The 24,547-nt window shown below is 38.4% G+C and overlaps 1 protein-coding gene across 1 annotated transcript in view; it reads left to right on the top strand.

Annotated features, from left to right (window-relative positions):
• Window positions 1–24,547, top strand: part of TSPAN8 (tetraspanin 8) — a 38,343-nt gene that overhangs the window by 2,847 nt on the left and 10,949 nt on the right. Inside the window, exons 2-5 of the mRNA XM_028829725.2 lie at window positions 9,686–9,748; window positions 14,075–14,212; window positions 15,676–15,750; window positions 15,846–15,953. Of these exons, the coding sequence (XP_028685558.2) occupies window positions 9,686–9,748; window positions 14,075–14,212; window positions 15,676–15,750; window positions 15,846–15,953 (384 nt within the window). The remainder of the gene's footprint in view (window positions 1–9,685; window positions 9,749–14,074; window positions 14,213–15,675; window positions 15,751–15,845; window positions 15,954–24,547) is intronic.

Raw genomic sequence — 24,547 nt, 5'->3', positions numbered from 1 at the left:
CCATCACTAGTTCATTAAGAGGTTCAAAGTGATGATATTCTAGTTTCATCAACTTTTCTTTATTTATTAGCTGGAGCACTTTCTATAAGGAGAAATTTCTCATTTACTGTTTCATTACCTGGGTATCCCATTTTTAATATTTTTTAAGTGACATAAAATACTTCTTTCTTATTCTTTACTTACCAGATTGCAAGTGATGAGTTAAGTTACTAGTATTATCCAACAGTGATAAGTTAGTATTTCTTTAAGTATCCTTATGAAATGATAGATCAGCTCCATTACAATGTTTACCCTTATTGATGTGCAATTTGTTCGATCTCTGGCCATCAGGAGCTTCTTCCAAGTTGACCGAAATTCTTTTGAAATGGTCCTAATAACTTTGATAACCTCTTTAGTATTTAGTTTGACATGTTCCAGATCACTTGCTTATTTCCTGTCCAGACCTGGAATCAGCTATTTCTCCACCAAGTTCTAATATCTGTCTTTAAAGAGCTGTAGTCATTGTTTTCCTTACATAATACAGAATATATATGGCACATGTAAAGAAACCAAAATATTAATATGCTAATAAATGCAAGGCTCCTATTTTATTAAAGATGTTCCAAAGCACTCAAACCAGTAGCAATCTTCAAATTACGAAACAGTTAAAATATATCTTTATTGTATTAAAACATCCTGGAAAGTGCTAATAGCTATTATGAAGACATCAGAGGTCAGTGTTTCATTAAACAGCTAATCAGAAATTTCAAATGGGTCTGAATTATCAAAATAACAGTCTAGAAAGGGGTAGGTTATAGATTCAGAATTATTTACCTACCTACCTTGATAGGGTTTAAGGTAGATTGTAGAGGTCTGTACCATGCCACACCCAGATATTATCATTGCTTTCCTGGAGAGTTCTTCTTCTTCTTCTTCTTCTTCTTCTTCTTCTTCTTATTATTATTATTATTTTGAGGAGTCTCCCTCTGTCACCCAGGCTGGATGGAGTACAGTGGCATGATCTCGGGTTACTGCAGCCTCTGCTTCTCAGGCTCTAGCAATTCTCCTGCCTCAGCCTCCCGAGTAGCTGGGATTACAGGCATGTGCCACCATGACTGGCTAATTTTTTTGAATATTTAGTAGAGTAGAGAAGGGGTTTCACCATGTTGGCCAGGCTGATCTCGAACTCCTGACCTCAGGTGATCCACCCACTTCCACCTCCCAAAGTGCTGGGATTACAGAGATGAGCCACCGTGCCTGACCAGAGCTCTGATTATTTTATGGTTACATTATCTGTTTGTTTCTTTGATAACAGAGACAAGTCTTTCTGATGCTGTAGATTTCAGTTAGACCTTTCTAACTAATGTCCCTTGGCGATTCCTACCACCAGCATATGTGGTGGGATTTACAATCTCTACATAAGAGATTTTGAAATGGAGTCTTTCAGTGAGAGCAACAGTTGTAAAAACCAGTGATAATTTCTTAGCCAAGAGGTGACATCAATATTTTAAATTCAAATATAGGCAGCAAGAGGAATCTCTGAGGTTAGGAAAGGTTCCTATATCTACTGTCCCTTCTATGCTCAGCTCTGAGCTCTCAGTTGGAATTTTACAATCCTTCATAGGAAATTAGCAATTTGTCACATTCCTAATGCTTACTTAAGTAAAAATTTTAATGACCCCACTGATGTGGTTTTCTTATAGATGCCCAGGGCCTTATGTTTTCAAATGCGTTCTTTCTGGTATGACTTGCAAAACTGAGCCTTTGCAAAGTAGAGCCAGATGTTAAAATATCTCTTAGATATGCATGTGATCATTTAATCTAAACAGACCAGGTTCTTTTGGGAGACAACTTGAGATATACCACATAAGTATATGGTGATTTCGATTTGTTAGAAGTACTAATTGAAGAAAAACATGTAAAAGTGAAAGTTATTCCTGATTACTCATGCTAGAGTTGGATGCAAGTTAGAGAACTGGAGGTGCTAGAGATAATAGATAAATTATAGGTACAAAACCTATTTCCCTGAGTCTTGTTTCAAAAATAGATGAAATGCCCCAATTTTTTAATGCTCCTCTCAGATAGTTCAAGCCTAGGAATATTGTAGTTGCTTATGGTGCCTTAGGGGTCTGAGTAAGTATGAAACATGGGGCCTTTGGCTGGTGGATACAAGGGAATAATGGCTAGAGAGAGAGCTATGGAAAGGCCAGTTCTTAATGAGGGAAAGAAGAATGAGGTACATTATCAATCTCAAATGAGTCATAGGGAGGAGCCAAATTGTAAAGCTGAATGTATTAGTAACTGAAGGAAGCCACTGCACAAGGAGGTTTGAAGAAAGCAGAAAGAAGTTGGAACTTGTAGAGAGTCCGGGATCCAGCGTTTCAATATTCATCATTTTATTTTATTGAGATTGGATGTGCTGAGAGCAATTAAAAGATTGGAGGCAAAGCAGACATAACCCTGAGATGGTGGTACACTGAAAAGAATAGGACACAATTATATTTTATTGTGTCCGTTGATGGAATCTTTCAAGATGAAGACCTAACAATGGCTGAAGTGTATGAATTTTGTAAATACAGTGGTTGCCTGACCCTATGTAATTAGCATGGAACTAAAACAGCAACAAAAGGCATTAGAGTCCACTGGTTGATAGAGCAGGCTGAACATCAGCTCCTTCATCAGTAGCTGTGCTTCTCTGGGGAAATTGGTTAACCTCTCTGTGCTTTATTTGTTCTCATCTGTAAAAATGGGGATAGTAGTAGTATCTACCTTATGGGTTTGTGGTGATGATTAAATAAGTTAATACATGTAAAGAAGTAGGAATTAACACTAGATAAATGTTTAAGAAAAAGACATTTCAACAGTATTTTATGGGCATTTTTAAGAAGCAGAAGTGTGTAACTATTTGGCATAGTGATGAATAAATTTAAATGTTGAGTTTTAAAACAAAGAGGAAATAAGATAGCAAGAATATGATAAGTCAGAAACTCTTCTATCATAAATTAAGGGAATGGGGGAAAGGTGGATTTTGTAAACAGACTGGCTGAGATTTCAATCCTGAATCTACCCCTTCTTGTTCTGGAACATTTCCCTTGGCTTTTCCGTGCTCCAGTCTTTGCATTTGTGAAATAAAAATGATCATTTTATCTGGCAGAATTAATTGGAAAGATTAACTAAGCTATTTTATGAAAACCTGTAACCAAGGACTGACCATTAATACTAGCACAATTAACATATTTTTCCTGATTCTAAACATCATAATTGCTTTTTCATTTACAACTGTTAGAATCTACTGTGACAGTATTTTATACATAATGGACTTTCAAAAGGTAAATATAATTTTAGCCCTACTCTGATCCTCTTCTCATCTCACAGGGCGAGGAATATGCAGGAGTAGAGGGATATGTCAGCCCCAAGGCTGCCTTCCACTTTGAATATCTAGGACCCAAATTTCCCGGCTCAAATGCCCTGAGAATTCTAAATCAAACCTTTTCCTCCAGGTGATTTAAGTGGGCACATTTTTCAAGATAGGAAGATAGGATACATGTTGTCTGTGCATATTACCTTGAGTTATAACTTCCTGATATAATGCCCTGTGGCCTGTGGGCTGTCATTTGTATTTTTCCTAGGCTTTTCAAATGGATGTACAGTTCTACAGGTGTTACTTATATGAAAGTTATACTTTTGAAACAGTATGGTAAGAATATTACTGAAATTGTGTCTTTTTTTGATTCAGAAACAGCAGGATATAGATTAAATGCTGAACATTCATCTCTACATGTTTTGAAGTTAAATGAATATAGGGTTTTAGTGGTTACTGAGGCCCTTTGTGGGAGGAAAACAATGTAGTTGATTTATTTTCCCTAAATTTAGAGTTATTTAAAAATTAGAAATTGCAGCAGTTATACCGAGTGCTTGTTAGAAAATGCACATGAATGCAACCATGGAGACACATGGAGTGTACACTTAACACTTGTATTAGTCTGTTTTCACGCTGCTGATAAAGACATACCTGAGACTGGTAATTTATAAATAAAAAGAGATTTAATGGACTCACAGTTCTGTGTGGCTGGGAAGGCCTCACAATCATGGTGGAAGATGAAAGTCACATCTTACATGGTGGCAGGCAAGAGAGAATGGGAGACAAGTGAAAGGGATTTCTCCTTATAAAACCATCAGATCTCGTGAGACTTATTCACTACCACAAGAACAGTATGGGGGAACCATCCGCATGATTCAATTATCTCCCACCAGGTCCTTCACACAACATGTGGGAATTATGGGAGATACAATTCAAGATGAAATTTGGGTGAGGACACAGCTAAACCATATCAACACTAAATACAATAAACCCCATTCATATGGGGCTGAAGATTTTTTAAAAACGATGATTGCAGAGTCTGCTAAAAGTTGAAGATTTTAATTTACTCCACTGGTTTACAGCATCAGAAAATCCAATATTACATGAGGCTTAGTAGGTCAAAACAGCATCAGGCCATGCTTGTAAAGGGAATGCACATTCTACTCTTTCTTATTTATTTATTTATTTATTTAGAGACAGAGTTTCACTCTTGTTGCCCAGGCCAGAGTGCAATGGCGTGATCTCAGCTCACTGCAACCTCCGCCTCCCAGGTTCAAGTGATTCTTCTGCCTCAGCCTCCTGAGTAGTTAGGATTACAGGCATGTGCCACCACACTCAGCTAATTTTTTTTTGTATTTTTAGTAGAGACAGGGTTTCGCCATGTTGGCCAGGCTGGTCTTGAACTCCTGACCTCAGGTGATCCACCTGCCTCAGCACATTCTACTCTGAATGAACTCTAAATTAGAATTTGTCTCATCTTGTTCAAGGAAATTTAGCATAAGACCTAATAGAAAATACTGTTGAATAAGTGAAAGATATGTAACCCTGAAGACTTAAGAGGACAAGCACACATCCCTGAAAGAAATACTCTAGAATCTTGAAAAAGTGTATGTAGAAATTGGTATCCACAATGTGATGCTAGAAAGTAACCCCTCATGAAACAGTGGATGGAGGCTGTAAGAGAAGATAAAGTTTATTGGAAGACAACAGGATGAGATAAAAATGGAAATGGATAAAATATGTAAGGACTGCAAGTAAACTACAAACATAATAGCAGAATTAAACTTCACTGTAGAGATTACGTTAAATAAAGATGGTGACATAGAATCCCAAACTGATAAGCTCTCCCACAGGAAAATCAAAAAAGAAATCAAAATGTTGTGAAAGAAGATAATAGATACAGACAACAGAGAATGGAAACCCAAAATAAGCTGTGCTCTTGAAAAAGAGGACAAAATAAATGGAACACAAATAGTAATCAAATTAATATATGGAAATTTTGTGGAGCTGAAAACATAACCTGTATGCAGATGGCAAGTGCCTGTTCTACCCCAATGAAAGAAGACATCTATGCCTAAATAAATATTAAGAAAACTACTAATTTAGTTAAAAGATAAATAAACATTTTACAAATGTCTAGATACAACTGACAGAAAAGAAAACAAGCAAATAATGCATAAGCAAAAATAAGGCTGGTGATATTGTTCTCCTGTTTAACCCTGAAAGTCAGAAGACAATGGAGCAATGTCTGCTGAGTATTCAGAGCCTTTCACAAATGAATAAGAGAGAAAGAGATCTTTGGATATTCACACTGTAAAATTTACTGAAACATATCCAAAATAATTAAGGTATAAGTAAAAATGGATAGTTGAAGCGTGGGAAAATCATGGTTAAATGGCTAACCATTTTAGGTCTGGAAATAAAGAAGTCACGTGTCTTGATAGTTATATTTTTTATTATCTCAAATGTAAATTGGGAGGATATTTGGAAAGAGATGTAATAGAAAATAGCAGTTTAGTAACATTTACTCTGTGCTAAAGCCCAAGACTGATTACACTAAATAGCATTTATTAGATTATATGGAGGAAACACTGTTAGAGATACAGAATAGTAAACGCAAACTCCATTAATTCAGCTTAACACAACCCGCCTCTCAGTTTTTGATAACTCAGGAAGGACAAGAAAAAACATGGATACAGGGGATCTAAATGATTTAATGAATAAAGTATATTTAATAAATTTCTAATAAACTTTGTAGCCTCTTGAGACTTTGTTGTCTTTTCTAGTATCTCTGAATCTTTAGAAATTGATGAAGGAAATGCAAAAAAACTCAAAAGTAACAATCCTACAGTCTGCACTCTCTTACCACAATGCAATTGAACTAAGACTTTAAAATAAATGTTTAGTAAAAGAAGAGACTTGAAAATGAACAATAACAGTAGCAGCAGCAGTACAGTCCTAGTATGTCAGGGCTTTCGGAATCCTTGCTCCCTATCATCGTGGAGTCGCCTCTAGTGTTCTGTGGTTATCATAAAAACAAATTTTGTAATTATCCACTTGCATATTTTCTTATTTTTTATCCTCTCAGGAGCAGCACAGGAAGAGTTTCTTAAGCTTATCTAAAAGGTGTCCATTTTGGGACCAATTATGATGTAGTTCAAAATCCACTCCTCCTCCTCACACAGCATTTTCAGCATTCTCCAAACATACTTCAATAAACACCCAAATAAAAGGGTAGAATTTGGAGGGAAGGAGTAGGGATGATTGGAGACACATTATTAGAGAAGAGGACAAATCAACATTCTACCATTTATTTTTGTTCTGGATGGTATCTTCTCCCCTCTCTCCCTTTTTTTTTTTCCTGATATTTTATGTTCTTCAGCGTCTGCCTGTTCTTAGTCGTCTGCTTGGGCTGTCATAACAAAATACTGTAGACGGGGTGGCTTAAACCACAGAAATTAATTTTCTTATAGTTCTGGAAACTAGGAAGGCTAAGATTAAGGTGCCAGCCAATTGAGTTTCTGGTGAGGACCCTCATTCGTTGGCCATCTCATGTTTCTCACATGTTCTTTCCCTGGGTGTGAGTGGAGAGAGAAAGATACCTCTCCTATAAGGTCACCAGTGCTACAGATTAGAACCCCATCTTCATGACCTCATTTAGTCTTAATTATCTTCTAAAAGCCTATCATCAAAAACAGTCACACCGGAGGTTAGGGCTTCAACATATGAATTTTGTGGAGACACAATTCAGTCCATTGTAAGCAAATATCAAAATTGCCTAATTTCTTAGGATGCTGGTTCAGACCTATTGCATCCAAATTCCATAAAATGATGGCTGTTCCGTGAAAGCTGAATGGAAACCACAGTGATTCTCTTCAAAGAGAAACCAGAAGCAGGGAAAGGTAGGCCTAGTCAGTTCTGCAGGGTCCTGGGATCACGATACTAACCCATTTTACTTTTACAATGTTATCAACAGAAAGTAGAGAGCAGGCATTTATTTATTAATTTATACTTTTAATCCTTTAAAATAGTATAGAAACATTAGGAGAAAAACCCTAAAAGCTAAACTTGGTAAAGGGCTCAAAGAACCATTATAATGGTCAGTCTTTTAATAATGGGATGAAATAGTTCAGTATTATTCATGGCTCTAGGATGGTCATTCTTGATAGAAAATAAATTTACTTTTAAAGTCATTAAACAAAGTTATGAATAATTTCATGATATTAGACTGATATTTACATGGGAATTTCTCCATTCAGATGAGAATGATATACTCTAAACATTTGTTTCATTTTTAAAATGAAGTTTGAAAAGGTAGAGTTAGGGATGGAAATGATACATTGGCCAGCTTCATAGTTCCTGAAAAAGATTGTCTAATTCTGAAGATTAGTTGGGCAAAATACTTTTGACTTCTGGAACAGTTGGGTACTCTTTCTTTTAAATGTTAATGTTACAGAAAACTTTCAGTGGCTGAGAAGACTAAAAGTTGCTGTCTGAGGGGCAGATATGATTGATTTAATACGATTTGTGAATGATTTGATGTCTAAATACCTTGAAAAAGTAAATAGTAATACACAAACAAAAAAGTTAAAGTTTTAAAAAATATCACAGTGAGTTCTTACTAAGCTCTTACTAAGAATTCTTAAAGTTTTTTCACTGATAGTTTAACAAATATCAGGAAAGAATGCTACTCATAATAGCTATAAGGTTCATTACTTACAGCTAAAGGCCAGAATGACTGTTAAGCCAATCATTATGAATCTGCCTGTGAAAAGAGAAGAAAAAGAAAGAAGATAATCAGTGAACAAACTAAACAACGAACAAAAAATTCAGTTGGTATGAAATTACTGAAAATCCCAGAGGGTCTCATTATCATTTGACATAAATTATCATTCACAAACTGTTTAACAAAGAACTGCTAAAATGAGCATTTGTCTTCTTTTGCAAATGAAATTAGAATTTAGTGAAAGGATGCTGTAAATCTCAGGGTTAGAGAAGTAAGGAAAATTTTCAAACACAAAAGCTGTGTTTTTGAATCATTTGTATTTTATGGTGTGTGTGTGTGTTTATGTGTGTGTATGAGATAATAGCATAGGTTATTTGGTGGTTAAAGAGGTTTTGTTTTTAATTGCATTCGTTATTTTGTAGGAGTTGAAGTATCTTATAAGGGCAGGTTGGTTAGGAATTGCTCCGCATTTTCATGATATGATAATTAGCACCCAGGATTCTAATTTCTCCATTCAAAATGAGGGCTTTAGACCTAGATGATTTTCAAGGTCTTTTAGGGAGCACAGAGTCTATGGTTACTCAACTACTCATTGTGCTTCCTAGTCCTTAACAGAGCCCTTGACTCTATTTTCCCTGCAAACTCAATGAGAAGCCATTAAAAGTGCCGTCTGGAGGTTCTAGGCATATGTCTCAACCATGCATGAAAGCAGTGATGCTCCAAGGACATTTGTCTGTCGGAGCACAGCAAGGTCAGAATTGTCTACTCAGTCCTCCAAGGCCTGCTGTATCTGGTATGTTACCAGGCCAGCTCTTAACATCTCTATCTAATAATAGATCTTTGATTTTTGTTTTTGAAGCCACAATGCATAACTTTTTTTAAAAAACCCTGAATGACAAGAGTTCTCCTTACACTAAAGTAAAATGTGTTTTACATTTTATTGTGTTGGCATTGGTCCAAATTAAATAATCTGGTAAAGTCATTAAAGGAATTTAAGACTTTAAGTTCTGTCTTTCATTGTTCCTTCTCTCTGAGTAAACTTTACCACCTAAAAGAGCTTGTTTTTAAGATAGTTTATTTGGGTTCAAAAACTGTTGATTAATGTGTAGCCTTGTTGCTTAACTGCACATCTTGTCAAATGTTTTACGTTTTCCGGTCTATCCCAACTTCTCCCTTCCTCTCGAATCTTAAATGAATGGTGACTATTCAGTCATTCCCTTTTTTCCTGGTCCAACATAGCTTCTCACAAACAAACCCGGAGGCATGATAAAGATATTTTATCTTTAAACTGTTGTGACTTTTCTTTTGTATGCTACAATCTAACAGAAACACAAGGCTAGAGTTACATGGAAAAATAATCTTTCCAGGCCTAATGGAAATAACTTCTTGTCCATAGACCTATGAGTGAATGAAAAATAGAATTATTCTCATCAAACTTACAAATTGCAATGTAACATTTCAACAATGATCTGTACATGAATATGCCTCATGTATGTCTTCCAGGTTGTGATAGTATAGTCAATGATAAACTACTGTCACCGGATAGATGAGAGGGTGTGGAATCAGAGTTTCATATGATCCTAATTATATTCTTTTTTTTGTTTTGTTTTTTTCTGCAGCTATGTGGTATCTTGATCCTAGCATTATCAATATGGGTACGAGTAGGCAGTGACTCTCAAGGGGTAAGTATGCAAAAACAAGTCACCCCTTCCCCAATGTAGTTTATTTCGTTTATAATCATGAAAGTATGACAATAATAGTAATAAACATGTCTAAAGTGTTTCTCTCAACTGCTTCATGTAATTATGCTGTTACATGATTTTATAATTTAATTCAATCCATCAAAATTACTATGTGGCTGGCACTGTGCTAGTGGTGGAAAAATCTTTCTAGAGAATGGAGGAGGTGTTATTCAAAAATTTCAAAAACATTCAGTGAGATGCAGGTGGGAAGGCGCCAAAGTGGACATTTTCCTCCTTTACTATTTGTTTAAGGCCACCATTTGTTTAAGGCCTGTATTGAGGATATAGGCCACCTCTCCTTCTCACCAAGAAGAACAATTTTTATAATAGAAGGTATTGACAGTAATTTAGTTGATCCCAATGTGGTTGGTCTAAAAGGAAAGAAGATGAGAAGTTTTCTTGGAAAAGAATAATTTGAATCTGTATTTTAAAGGCAACAAGGTACAAGGGTAGTTGTTATTTACCTGTGGCAACTGGCAGTAAAGGTAACCGCTTGCCAGTAGTGGCTGATCTAACTCGGTGTAACTTGGTAATTCTCTGGGGATGTCCAGATTTTTGCCATATGTGTAAGATTAACATGACCCATTTTCCTCCCCTACACATCATTCCGTTCCCAGTGCCAAAGCTCTTACCCAGATCTACAGGACTGGAGGAAGCGTATTTCGTTTGGTTAATTCTGGCTCCAGCTATTGGACTCCATTTGTGTGGTATCTGTTCCATGCCACAGTATCCCAAATGTGGGAAGAGTTGGGGGAAGAGGGAGGGGGCGAGTGTGCAGGGATTGTTCTGTCAGTTTTACGGAACATAATGCCACCCTGGCACCATTTCCTGGCTCCCGTGCTTTTATTCTTTTCTCTCCCCTCTTCTATTCTGGGGCTCCATCCCTGCAAATTATTATTGTAACACATTCAGAGCCATTTATTTGTTCTTTGTTTTCTGGGCTCTTGCCACTAAAGGATCACCTCTTCTACTGCTAGAGCCTTTTTAAGGTATTTGCCCACATAAAGAGAGTTATTCTCTGAGGAGAACTTTGATTCCAAGTTGATAATTACTGAGAGATTATTAAGCCAGCAAGTAAGACAATATATTTTCTACTAAAACGTATTATATCATGGTGCAGCTAAATGTCTTTGAACACGGCCTAGTGGAAAGAAAGATGAAAAGGGAATTAATGTCTGCTCTGTTTTCTTTGCTACAGTGGGTGGCTTTTCTGAAAACTTCTTTCTCACTCTATCTCTGTTTTTTTGTTCTGTTTTGTTTTGTTTTGTTTCTTCTCTCTCTCTCTCTCTCCTGTTGTTCTTTTCCTTTTAAAATTTGCTTTCTGTCTTTAGAAAGCCCAGAGAATCACAGTGGCAATTAGTGGCGTCTACATTCTGTGCCTCACCATGGTGGGAGATGGGTGTGGCAGCTTTTTAGTAACATCCTAGTCCATCAGGATTTCACTGATTGTTTTCTACTGATAACTGGAATTGTGACTTCCTGATGGCCTGGACCTCTGGTGTTTGAGCCCAAGAGGAGCATTTGAAGATTTGCAGAATTTCCATCCTATAGAATCTGAAGTCTGACTTTGGGACTCATAATTAAGCACAGAGATTAACAGTCACCTACTTCCAGGGTGCTTTGGCCCTTCAAGATGTGTGTGCAGCCTGCAATTTATTTTATTTTATTATTTTACTTCCTGTTGATATTTTCTTTCCTTCCCAGTGCTTCTAGTAAACAAATTTGGTGTTTAGTCTGTTAAAAAATTGTACATATTGGATGTATTAAAGGGGAACTGTTGTCCTTGAGAGGGTGCTACTCTACATCTGGGGATGAGAATGAATTAATAGAGTTAGACAGCACCTTTAGTTACATTTTGACTCACACTTCATCAGCCTCTCACCCTGAACAAAAGCCAGTGTCTGCCAGGACAACATTAACCAGGATGACTTATATAAAATTGGCTTGGTTTGTATTTATCTCAAGCCAGTGACAAAGATTCAAGACTAAGCAAAGAGCTGAATTTTTTATTAGTGAAAAAAACAGAGGTAGCTGTTTTAGAAGGAAAAACATGAACATAAACACAGAAAAGAAGGATGTTAGGGAAATGACAGATCTTTCTGCTGAAGTGTCTCATAGGGACCCTTTTTTCTACCTCAGGATAAACTTAACACCATGAGGAAAAGCACATGGGCAGCCATCCTTGTCCCAGGAGGTCCCTTCTGATCCAAAGAGGATTCCTGAGTCCTCATCTTTCAGGCCCAGCTGAATTTCTCTGTCTTGAAAGTCTGCCCTTGTCCTAAGACACACAGGGACACAGTGTTCATTCAAGACAGCTTTTCAAACCCTGCTGTGCCTCCCCTGGTGCAAACATCAGAACTCAGATTTCCACTTCATTCTTGAATAAGAATAAACACTTGTTGGGCTGGAATGGGAACAATGACCATTAGACAGTCAATACACTGCTTTCTGGCTAGTCTCTGGCAGTGGGTCACCCTGCCCAGGTTAGCCTCCTAGAAGTGTTTCACTACCTGCTGCACAAGTGCTGGTCACGCTATCTTGGCCTCACGTGTAGATATTTGAACTATTATTTGTATGTCTGGGGTATCTTTTCTAAGTTCTGATAACCCAGGTAGTGAGGCTTCCATCCTCTCACAGGGTTCGCCTGTACTGGCCACAGTATTCTAGTGAAGCAATATTTAGCAGTAAGTCCATAGAGCTAGTTTCCTAACGCTTCTATTTTTGTCACATTTATTTTTATTCCAATGTCATGCCTGTTTATTAACAAAACTGATTTTTTAGCTCTAATATTAATAAGAAAACAATAAAAACAAACAAAAATCTTTAGGACTTAACCAAGCTTTCAAAATATGTAAATTGAAACATTATCTGTAGGCATAGACTTTTAAGAGACAAAGGAGGCCTAGCTATCACAGAGGTTGACCCAATTCCCTTCTATAAATGGGGAAACTGGAGCCCAGTAGGTTGGGTGACTGTTCCATATTTATTAGGACCCTGACAAAATATAGATATTTGTTTTAATGCTTTTATAACTTTAGCACATTCATTCCTATTGATTGTTGAATAAAAGTTTTCTCTAGGCAATAAGTAGAATTAGAAAGCCTTGAAAAACAAAAATATCATTAAAGCATATCAGTCATTTTTGTATTGACTATTAAAGGAGCTGACCTCCATGCTATATAGCCCATTCTGGGCGGCAGAGGTTTCGAGTTAGTCTAGGAACTAGTGCTCTATCTAGAGAGAGCCCAGTAGATAGAGGTTATAGAAGACAAATGGGCTACATACAGGATTTATGCATAACACATGTACAAGGCTTTACTTTTTCATTTGATTTACTTCTGGATAAATCCACATATCAAGGACAAGAGGTAGACTGAGTCTAGGTGTTATGAGGGTGGTGAAGACGAGTATGTGTGTGTTGTTGGGAGAACTGAATTATGCCTGATGGGTAGCCCACCCACTATAAAGAACCCTAGGATTTTTTTCCTCTCATATCTCATTAACTAACAGTCAAAATAAAGAGCTTCTAGATGACTTTATGGACTATGGCTTCTGGGAACAAAGAGATAAAATTGATATGAAATATCAGGAACTGGATTTCTTTTTAATGAAGATACAATGCATTTTTATTAACCCATGGAAATTCCCTCATGTCCCTTTTCAGTTAACTCTTGTTTTCCCTTCTGCCTTGCTCAAAGTCAAGCACTGCTTTGATTTTTATAACCATAGTTTTGCTTATGCTTGAACTTTATAGAAATGGAATCATACAGTATTTAATTTTTTATGTGGCTTCTTTAGCTCAGCATAATGACTCTGAAATTCATTCATATTTTTGTGTCTATCAGTAATTTAAAGAACTTGAACTTTTTAAAGAATTAAAAACCATAAGAACACATGCTTTATAATGCTACATTATGTAGAATACACAAAATATGTGAACCAAAGATTACATCAAGAAGAGTAAAAGTAACTGTCCTAAGCTTTTTAAAATAGGGTTTAAAAAAATCTATTACATTTCTTCTACCCAGCTTTCAACATATCATTTTAGAAAAATATAAGGTTGGAAACATTATTTGGGCAAATAGCACTTTAATAGAATGTGAGTTCCATGAGGGCCAGGATTTGTACTTTTTAAGATCACTGATGTATTTCAAGGTGCTGGCACAGGACTTGACACATAGTAGGCACTCAATGGGTATTTGCTGAATGAGCAAAATCAACTTCAAGGAAAGAAATTTTCTGCCATTAATCTCTTTTTTACTTCAGATTTTAAATTCTACAGATGTGGGCTCTAGCTCCCATGTTGCTGCGGACATATTGATTGCTGTAGGTGCCATCATCATGATTATGGGATTCCTGGGATGCTGCGGTGCTATAAAAGAAAGTCGCTGCATGCTTCTGTTGGTGAGTTCTCTAAACAAATCCCAGTGTCCAACCTTCAGACTCCAGATAATTCTCTCCCATCCCTATTGTCTGTTAAAAAATGCCATGATTGATGAAACTCTACCTCCAACTTCTCTTTAGAAGGTTTGAGTGTGTAAGCTGATCTGGCTTAGATTTGGCTTAGTTTGGCTTAGAAACTGGAGGATACTCTGAGAGGAAACAAATTTTAATCATTCATCTATTCATTCATTCACTCATTCAACATTACTGCCATACCTTTGTGTGTCAGATATTGTGCTAAATAATACATAAGACCTTTAGAACCTACTAGGGAAGATTAATAAGTAAGCAAATAGCTACAGTGGGAGTGGCCCCAGAAACAAAGGGCAAGACAGGGGATGGGACTTTCAAACCAGGGCAGAAGTGAATAAGGTATTTGTATGAGTGAGGGTAGGAAAAGCTTTCTGGAAAGCTGGTGTGTTTGGGAACTGAGAAGCCTTGGGTATGGCAGGAGACCGGCAAGACTGTTTCCAGTAAATGGTGGAAGATGAATCCAAGTGTGGGTTGTGGTAAAATCATAGGTGTTTTACATGCCATGCTAAAAAAAAAAAATTTAAATGAATGAGATAATCAGAATTGTCTCTTAGAGAGCATCGAGGAGGATTAATTGGTTTTGGATAATTCATAAACATTCATTTTTAACATATACAGTAGAAAATGGATATAGTTAAAATATTCGGAAAAAAATCAAGTGTTTAGCAGATACAAATATGACATAAAAGTTTATCAGATCTAATCTAAACTTATTCCTCTAATAAAGTAAGGATTATATCAGTACCTGAGAAAAAATGTTTAAAACTGTTTGAATATTGTGAGGGATGATAGAGACAGAGTTTTAAAGGGACTCTAATAACATTCCTACTGATTGCTTTTTGAAAAGCAAGGCCTCGTTTGCAGTTGAAGAATTTAATTACTCAAGGAGCTTGTTTTTAAAAAAACTAACTGTCTTTGGGCTGCATCCTTCTAAATTATGATTCAGCGTATCTGAGGCCGATTTCAGGAATCTATATATGTAACAAGATGCCAGCTGATTCTGATAGTAGTTGGAGATGCTGTTTCAAAGCCAGTTCTGAGTTTGTGTGAGGTTGTGTTTGATGAAGAAAGGGAAGGAGTAAAATAACATTCAAATAAATTCATCTCAGTTTTCAGACTTCCCTCTAGTCAATATCATACAGATACCAATGGTTGTTTTGATAATTTTTTGCCTGAACCACTTTCCTCGATCAGTCTCTGGAGCAAAGTTTTCTGAGTAGTAAAGAACCCAAAATTTTCAGCTTGAAGTAAAAAGTGAAATAAATGAAGAGTGTGACTGACACTCTCACTGTGATATAATCCCGGCTGTAGAGAGAAGTGCTGTGCCAAAATGTCCCCAGATGTTACTGAATGCACTGAGGATAATGTGTATTTCTTTTCCTCTTCTTCAGTTTTTCATAGGCTTGCTTCTGATCCTGCTCCTGCAGGTGGCGGCAGGTATCCTAGGAGCTGTTTTAAAATCTGAGGTGTGTGGACAGATGTTTGAAAATTTTGAAAAAATTTGAAAAATTGAAATACTACATTGTGGCATGAATAATGTAAAATACTTTTCAATTTTCAGTCTGATCGCATTATCAATGAAACTCTCCGTAACACCACAGAGCTTTTGAGCACCACAGAGGAAAGTGCAAAACAATTCCAGCAAGGCATGGCTGAGTTTCAAAAAGAGGTAATTAGAATTCGTTGTTCATTTTAAAGAGTTGGACATAGTTCTTCTGTGTTTGTTTAGTTTTTAAGGCATATTCCTTAAAGATTGAAAAATGTCTCCATTTTGCAGATTTTGATTGATTATTCTGTCACCATGCAATAAGAAATATCTAAGATATTTGTAATTACTTTCTCACTTCATAGAAAGTTCTGAAGCGGTTTTGAAGGACAGAAATTAAGTAGATACATTTATGACAGGTTAAGCCTCGAATGAGTCAAATCAATAATAGTTTTAATATTTTCCATTTACCATTTAAAAGGATAGTGGGTCTGGGAATCTCCTCTCTTTCTCTCTCTCTCCTTTTTTTTTTTTTTTTTTTGAGACAGAGTCTCGCTCTGTCACCCAGGCTGGAGTGAAGTGGTGCAATCTCGGCTCACTGCAGCCTCTGCCTGCCAGGTGATTCTCTTGCCTCAGCCTCCTGAGTAGCTAAGATTACAGGCATACGCCACCACACCCAGCTCATTTTTTGTATTTTTAGTAGAGACAGGGTTTCACCATGCTGGTGAGGTTGGTCTTGAACTCCTGACCTCAAGTGATCCACCTGCCTTAGCCTCCCAAAGTGCTGGGATTACAGGGGTGAGCCACCGCTCATAGCCTCTCTGTCTTCTTTTTAAAAAATAATGAATTATTTTGAGGACAGGGTCTTGCTGTGTCACTCAGCCTAGAGTGCAGTAGTACAATCATAGCTCACTGCAATTTCAACCACCAGGACTCAAGAGATCTTCCCACCTCAGGTTCCTGAGTAGCTAGGACCACAAGCACGCATCAGCATGCCTGGCTACCTTTTTAAAAATTATTATCATTTTTGTAGAGAGAGGGGTCTTACTATGTTGCCTAGACTGGTCTCAGATTCCTGACCTCAAGTGATCCTCCTGCCTTGGGCTCCCAAAGTGCTGGGATTACAAGCATGAGCAACCATGTCCAACCTCTCTTTTTCTCTTTCTCAGCCTCCACCACTTCTCTGTCTCATAAAAATGGTAATAGCTAACATTAATTGCTACTATGTACCAGGTTTTATATCCAGTAGCTCATTTAATACCCACAACAACCCTATGGATGGGTAATATCATTATCCTCATTAACCGTATTTTACAGATAAGGAGATGGGATTTAGGGAGGTCTAACAGCTACGAAGTGATGGGTTGGAATTTGAACCCAGATCTGTCTGACAAGTCTATTATTTTTTAAATCAGTATACTATCCCCTCCTTTTTCCTTTAAAGTCAAAATATGGGTGGACATTGAAGGTCTTCTACTCTCGGGCTCCTACCTAATATTTTAACTTTACTAAGTACTGCTCTCTAAAGAGTAAACTCTAGTCTAGCCAGGTTTGTGTACTCAGGGTCCCTTGGACAATTCTGCCTTCCTGCCTTTGCATCAGTTTCCATCCTCGGAGTGCTCTTACTGCTTTTTCCTCCTGAATATATACATGTCATGGAAATTCACAGAATCTTAGGAGAGGCCTGAATTTTATAGGTCACTTAATCTGACTTCTCACTGATAAACATATTTTATATTTATGGTCATCTACCCTCAAATGAAATATTAAAGAGGTGAAAGTTTACTAATTTTTGCCCATCCCGCTTATATACAAGTCTGATGATTAGTATGTTATTTCTTAATTTGAAACAAAATCTGCCTCCCTAGGATTTACATCATTTAGTATGAGTTTTTCCAGAGTTTCAGAGGAAAAAAACATTATTGATGCTTTTATATATGATAGATTTTTCTTTGAGAATGGCTATTCAACTCCGAAAATCCTTGCTTTTCAAGTGGAAACATCCTTGGTTTCTCGAACTGTTTATCAGATGCCTTTTTTTTTCTCCCCCAGAGCATTCACTAGTTCCTATTTGGATAGACGCCAGCTTGTAAAAATTCTGCTTAAAGCATCATTTCCAAAAACTGAAACCTGGTATGGGTCAGTCCCTGTTTAACTTCCTTTCTGATGTGCTTTTCCTAGCTCCCCCTAGTTGCATCCTTTGATTCTCTCCTTTCCGGGATCATTCTTACTCTAGAGCCCAGCTTAAAACAGGCTTAAAGCAGGAAGAATTTATGCAGCCTCAGTACCTCTGCTGGATGGGGCTGAGCATCCCAGACCCGTCCCAAGGTGTTGACCTAGGACAAAATATACTAGAGATAATCACTGAGCCTCTGGTTTGGGTCCTGAGTAACATCTGCTGCACACCTCCCTGGATTCAAGGTCTCCGTGCCAGTCCTGGGTTTCTAAATGTTTCTAAATGTTGTAGCATGTTCTCCTGAAGTGCTCCTGCTCTTGTAAAGAAATCCTATGGCTGAAGTTCCTTGTGTTCGTAGGACTATATTTATTCAAATGTTCATTATGAGTCTTCTTCTCCTTCTTCTCCTTCTTTCCTTCTCCTTCTCGTCCTTCTCCTCCTCCTTCTCCTTCTTCCTTTTCTTCTTCTCCTCCATCTCCCCTTCTTTTATCTCCTGCTTCTTCTGCTGATTCTTTTTCTGCCTCCTCCTCTTGTTCTCCTCCTGCTCTCCCTTCTTGTCCCTCATTCTCCTCCTCCTCCTCGTCCTTCTTCTTCTTTCTCCTCCTCCTCTTCCTCCTCTTCCCTCTGCCTCCTCCTCCTCCTTCTTCCCCCTCCTCCTCTCCTTCTTCTCCTCCTCCTCCTTCTTCTTTCTCCTCCCTCCTTCTCCTCCTCCTATTTTCTCCTCCTCCTACCCCTTCCCCTTCCTCTTCCCCTTCCCCCTCCCCCTCCCCTCCTCCTCCTCCTCCTCCGCCTTCTTCTTCTTCTTCTTCTTCTTCTTCTTCTTCTTCTTCTTCTTCTTCTTCTTCTTCTTCTTCTTCTTCTTCTTCTTCTTCTTCTTCTTCTTCCTTCTTTCTTTCTTCTTCTTCTTCTTCTTCTTCTTCTTCTTCTTCTTCTTCTTCTTCTTCTTCTTCTTCCTCTTCTTCTTCTTCTTCCTTCTCTTCCTCCTCCTCCTCCTCCTCCTCCTCCTTCTCCACTGTGCTCTCTTTTGTAAGTTATGCTTCTTTGGGAAAAGAATCCTACCACCACAAACTCTGGCTGGATGACCTGGGGTCCCATAACACATTGACAAAAGCTGCAGATGCTGAGTGGCTTTCTCTTTGGATTTCAGGGATTTCCCACAAAAATTCCCTGTCAACATACTGATGAAATGCACCCCTTTTGGATTCTTGCTCATTATTGTTTGTCTAGGGGTGTTGTATCATTCAGTGCATACTGCGTTTTTCATCCAGGTGTTACACCACTTTCAACAAGTCCTGACCAGCTTCTTCTTTAACTGCTCCTATCTCTGATGTAGTGACCTGATATCATGACAAGTTTTAAACTTCCTCACTTCTACCCTCTCATCTGTGAGTATGTCTTTATGCCTCCCTAAGGAGTCCTGAGGTCTACCGTATTCCAAATATGAACTGATCTGTGAGAATATAAATTTTATAGTGGAACTTACTTTACATTTGACAGAGGATATCTGTATCAGTTAACACTACTCAAGATTATGTAATCAGAAAGAATAAACAATCATGTCTGCCATGGGAACAGGAAAGGAGGTTGTTTCAAGAGCACCCTCCTTGCTAGTACTGACCTTGAGACAAACTGACATTTCCAGCTCTCTGTCATATAAACATCTGTTGAGTAATGTTTTTGTGTAACTCAGTCTTTGGACCTAAGTATAAGACTTCATATCTGCCTCAGTTGAATTTGTTAGTTTATCTCTGTTATTTAAACTATCTTTGAAATTTGACTGTTCTCCAGCATATTAATCATCACTCCTAGCTCTACATAAACTACAGAATTGGAAAGATATTTTTTCTGTTTATTCAAATCATTGATAACAATGCTGAACAGATCGTGTTCCTGTAAGAGCATAACAGAAACAACACCAACAGCAAACAATGAAAACAAAAACAATAAAAGCAAATGCATTATTGAGTGCTTTCTTCAACCTGGGAGTTCTTATCTTTACATGGATTTTCTCATGTTTATCTTTATGATAAATCTGCAAATTAAATGCTATTATTAGCAACTGTTATTATCTGTGTTTTACAGATGAACCAACTTTGGCACAGAGGTTAAATTAATGTGGATGATAAACATGATTACCTGCCCAGTAAATGAAAATTCTGTCAGTATCTTGGCATTGCAATGTGTCAGAGCTGGGAAAACCACTTAGTCTTGGTTCTGTTGTTTTCAGCCATTTTTTCCCCCCATTTCTACACGAAGTGTTTTCCCTCTAATAGAGCAGATGGAAGCAAGATGAAGGATAATTATCTTTCTTTCTCCCATCAAATAATATTATGTGCCACATGCCCTGATGCTTGGGGTTATCATTTCCTTGTTTTTCTTCCTGAAACATGGCTACGAACCCTCCTTCCTCTCTTTTTTAGTGTTTTTTCCATGAATCAGTTTATTCTGGGGCCATAACTTTCCTGACATCCTAAGAGCTTGATTTTTCACTTGTGTTCCGTCCCATATTTTAAAGATGTTCATAAAATTCAATCTTATGGGAGGCTCCTTGAGCATCTATTTTGGTCTTTGCAATATCTCTCATCTTTTTCCTCCTCTCTTTCAAAAGTGATCAGAGATCATGGAGTGGAAATTTCACTTTTAAAACTTCACATCTCTTTTGAGCAACAATTCTTTGACTCTTTTGTGAATTCTTTGGAAACCTTTTTGACAATATCTAAGTTACATAGATCTGACTCTCTTTTGTCATTAAAAACTAGTAGGTGAGGCTGGGCACGGTGGCTCATGCCTGTAATCCCAACACTTTGGGAGTCTAAGGTGGGCAGATCACGAGGTCAGGAGATTGAGACCATCTTGGCCAATGTGGTAAAACCTAGTCTTTACTAAAAATACAAAAATTAGCTGGGCGTGGTGGTGCATGCCTGTAATCTCAGCTACTCGGGAGGCTGAGGTAGGAGAATCGCTTGATCCAGGGAGTTGGAGGTTGCAGTGAGCCAAGATCACGCCACTGCACTCCAGCCTGATGACAGAGCAAGACTCCATCTCAAACAAACAAACAAACAAAAAAACTAGTAGGTGAGAGGGCGGAGCAAGATGGCCAAATAGGACCAGCTCCAGTCTCCAACTCCCAGCGCGAGCGACACAGAAGACCGGTGATTTCTGCATTTTCAACTGAGGTACTGGGTTCATCTCACTAGGGAGTGCCGGACAATCGGTGCTGGTCAGCTGCTGCAGCCCGACCAGCGAGAGCTGAAGCAGGGCGAGGCATTGCTCACCTGGGAAGCGCAAGGGGGAAGGGAATCCCTTTACCTAGCCAGGGGAACTGAGACACACAACACCTGGAAAATCGGGTAACTCCCACCCCAATACTGCGCTTTAAGCAAACAGGCACACCAGGAGATTATATCCCACACCTGGCTGGGAGGGTCCCACGCCCACGGAGCCTCCCTCATTGCTAGCACAGCAGTCTGCGATCTAACCGCAAGGCAGCAGCAAGGCTGGGGGAGGGGCGCCCGCCATTGCTGAGGCTTAAGTAGGTAAACAAAGCCCTGGGAAGATCCAACTGGGTGGAGCTCACAGCAGCTCAAGGAAACCTGCCTGTCTCTGTGGGACAGGGCACAGCTAAACAACAACAACAACAACACAACAAAAGCAGCAGAAACCTCTGCAGATGCAAACAACTCTGTCTGACAGCTTTGAAAAGAGCAGTGGATCTCCCAACAGGGAGGTTGAGATCTGAGAAGGAACAGACTGCCTGCTCAAGTGGGTCCCTGACCCCTGAGTAGCCTAACTGGGAGACATCCCCCACTAGGGGCAGTCTGACACCCCACACCTCACAGGGTGGAGTACACTCCTGAGAGGAAGCTTCCAAAGCAAGAATCAGACAGGTACACTCGCTGTTCAGCAATATTCTATCTTCTGCAGCCTCTGCTGCTGACACCCAGGCAAACAGGGTCTGGAGTGGACCTCAAGCAATCTCCAACAGATCTACAGCTGAGGGTCCGGACTGTTAGAAGGAAAACTATCAAACAGGAAGGACACCTACACCAAAACCCCATCAGTACATCACCATCATCAAAGACCAGAGGCAGATAAAACCACAAAGATGGGGAAAAAGCAGGGCAGAAAAGCTGGAAATTCAAAAAATAAGAGTGAATCTCCCCCTGCAAAGGAGCGCAGCTTATCACCAGCAACGGATCAAAGCTGGACAGAGAATGACTTTGACGAGATGAGAGAAGAAGGCTTCAGTCCATCAAACTTCTCAGAGCTAAAGGAGGAATTACGTACCCAGCGCAAAGAAACTAAAAATCTTGAAAAAAGAGTGGAAGAATTGATAGCTAGAGTAATTAATGCAGAGAAGGTCATAAACAAAATGACAGAGATGAAAACCATGACACGAGAAATACGTGACAAATGCACAAGCTTCGGTAATCGACTCGATCAACTGGAAGAAAGAGTATCAGCCATTGAGGATCAAATGAATGAAATGAAGCGAGAAGAGAAATCTAAAGAAAAAAGAAGAAAAAGAAATGAACAAAGCCTGCAAGAAGTATGGGATTATGTAAAAAGACCAAATCTACGTCTGATTGGGGTGCCTGAAAGTGAGGGGGAAAATGGAACCAAGTTGGAAAACACTCTTCAGGATATCATCCAGGAGAACTTCCCCAACCTAGTAGGGCAGACCAACATTCAAATCCTGGAAATACAGAGAACACCACAAAGATACTCCTCGAGAAGAGCAACTCCAAGACACATAATTGCCAGATTCACCAAAGTTGAAATGAAGGAAAAAATCTTAAGGGCAGCCAGAGAGAAAGGTCGGGTTACCCACAAAGGGAAGCCCATCAGACTAACAGCAGATCTCTTGGCAGAAACTCTACAAGCCAGAAGAGAGTGGGGGCCAATATTCAACATTCTTAAAGAAAAGAATCTTCAACCCAGAATTTCATATCCAGCCAAACTAAGTTTCATAAGTGAAGGAGAAACAAAATCCTTTACAGATAAGCAAATGCTTAGAGATTTTGTCACCACCAGGCCTGCCTTACAAGAGACCCTGAAGGAAGCACTAAACATGGAAAGGAACAACTGGTACCAGCCATTGCAAAAACATGCCAAGATGTAAAGACCATCGAGGCCAGGAAGAAACTGCATCAACTAACGAGCAAAATAACCAGTTAATATCATAATGGCAGGATCAAGTTCACACATAACAATATTAACCTTAAATGTAAATGGACTAAACGCTCCAATTAAAAGACACAGACTGGCAAACTGGATAAAGAGTCAAGACCCATCAGTTTGCTGTATTCAGGAGACCCATCTCACACGCAGAAACATACATAGGCTCAAAATAAAGGGATGGAGGAAGATTTACCAAGCCAATGGAGAACAAAAAAAAAGCGGGGGTTGCAATACTAGTCTCTGATAAAACAGACTTTAAACCATCAAAGATCAAAAGAGACAAAGAAGGCCATTACATAATGGTAAAGGGATCAATTCAACAGGAAGAGCTAACTATCCTAAATATATATGCACCCAATACAGGAGCACCCAGATTCATAAAGCAAGTCCTTAGAGACTTACGAAGAGACTTAGACTCCCATACAATAATAATGGGAGACTTCAACACTCCACTGTCGACATTAGACAGATCAACGAGACAGAAAGTTAACAAGGATATCCAGGAATTGAACTCATCTCTGCAGCAAGCAGACCTAATAGACATCTATAGAACTCTCCACCCCAAATCAACAGAATATACATTCTTCTCAGCACCACATCGCACTTATTCCAAAATTGACCACATAATTGGAAGTAAAGCACTCCTCAGCAAATGTACAGGAACAGAAATTATAACAAACTGTCTCTCAGACCACAGTGCAATCAAACTAGAACTAAGGACTAAGAAACTCAATCAAAACCTCTCAACTACATGGAAACTGAACAACCTGCTCCTGAATGACTACTGGGTACATAACGAAATGAAGGCAGAAATAAAGATGTTCTTTGAAACCAATGAGAACAAAGATACAACATACCAGAATCTCTGGGACACATTTAAAGCAGTGTGTAGAGGGAAATTTATAGCACTAAATGCCCACAAGAGAAAGCTGGAAAGATCTAAAATTGACAGTCTAACATCACAATTAAAAGAACTAGAGAAGCAAGAGCAAACAGATTCAAAAGCTAGCAGAAGGCAAGAAATAACTAAGATCAGAGCAGAACTGAAGGAGATAGAGACACAAAAAACCCTCCAAAAAATCAATGAATCCAGGAGTTGGTTTTTGAAAAGATCAACAAAATTGACAGACCGCTAGCAAGGCTAATAAAGAAGAAAAGAGAGAAGAATCAAATAGACGCAATAAAAAATTATAAAGGGGATATCACCACCGACCCCACAGAAATACAGACTACCATCAGAGAATACTATAAACACCTCTACGCAAATAAACTAGAAAATCTAGAAGAAATGGATAATTTCCTGGACATGTACACTCTTCCAAGACTAAACCAGGAAGAAGCTGAATCCCTGAATAGACCAATAGCAGGCTCTGAAATTGAGGCAATAATTAATAGCCTACCAACCAAAAAAAGTCCAGGA

Source organism: Macaca mulatta, chromosome 11 (genome assembly GCF_049350105.2).
Source record: "Macaca mulatta isolate MMU2019108-1 chromosome 11, T2T-MMU8v2.0, whole genome shotgun sequence".
NCBI classification, from domain to species: Eukaryota; Metazoa; Chordata; class Mammalia; order Primates; family Cercopithecidae; genus Macaca; species Macaca mulatta.
This window is presented reverse-complemented; position numbering and strand designations above follow the sequence as displayed.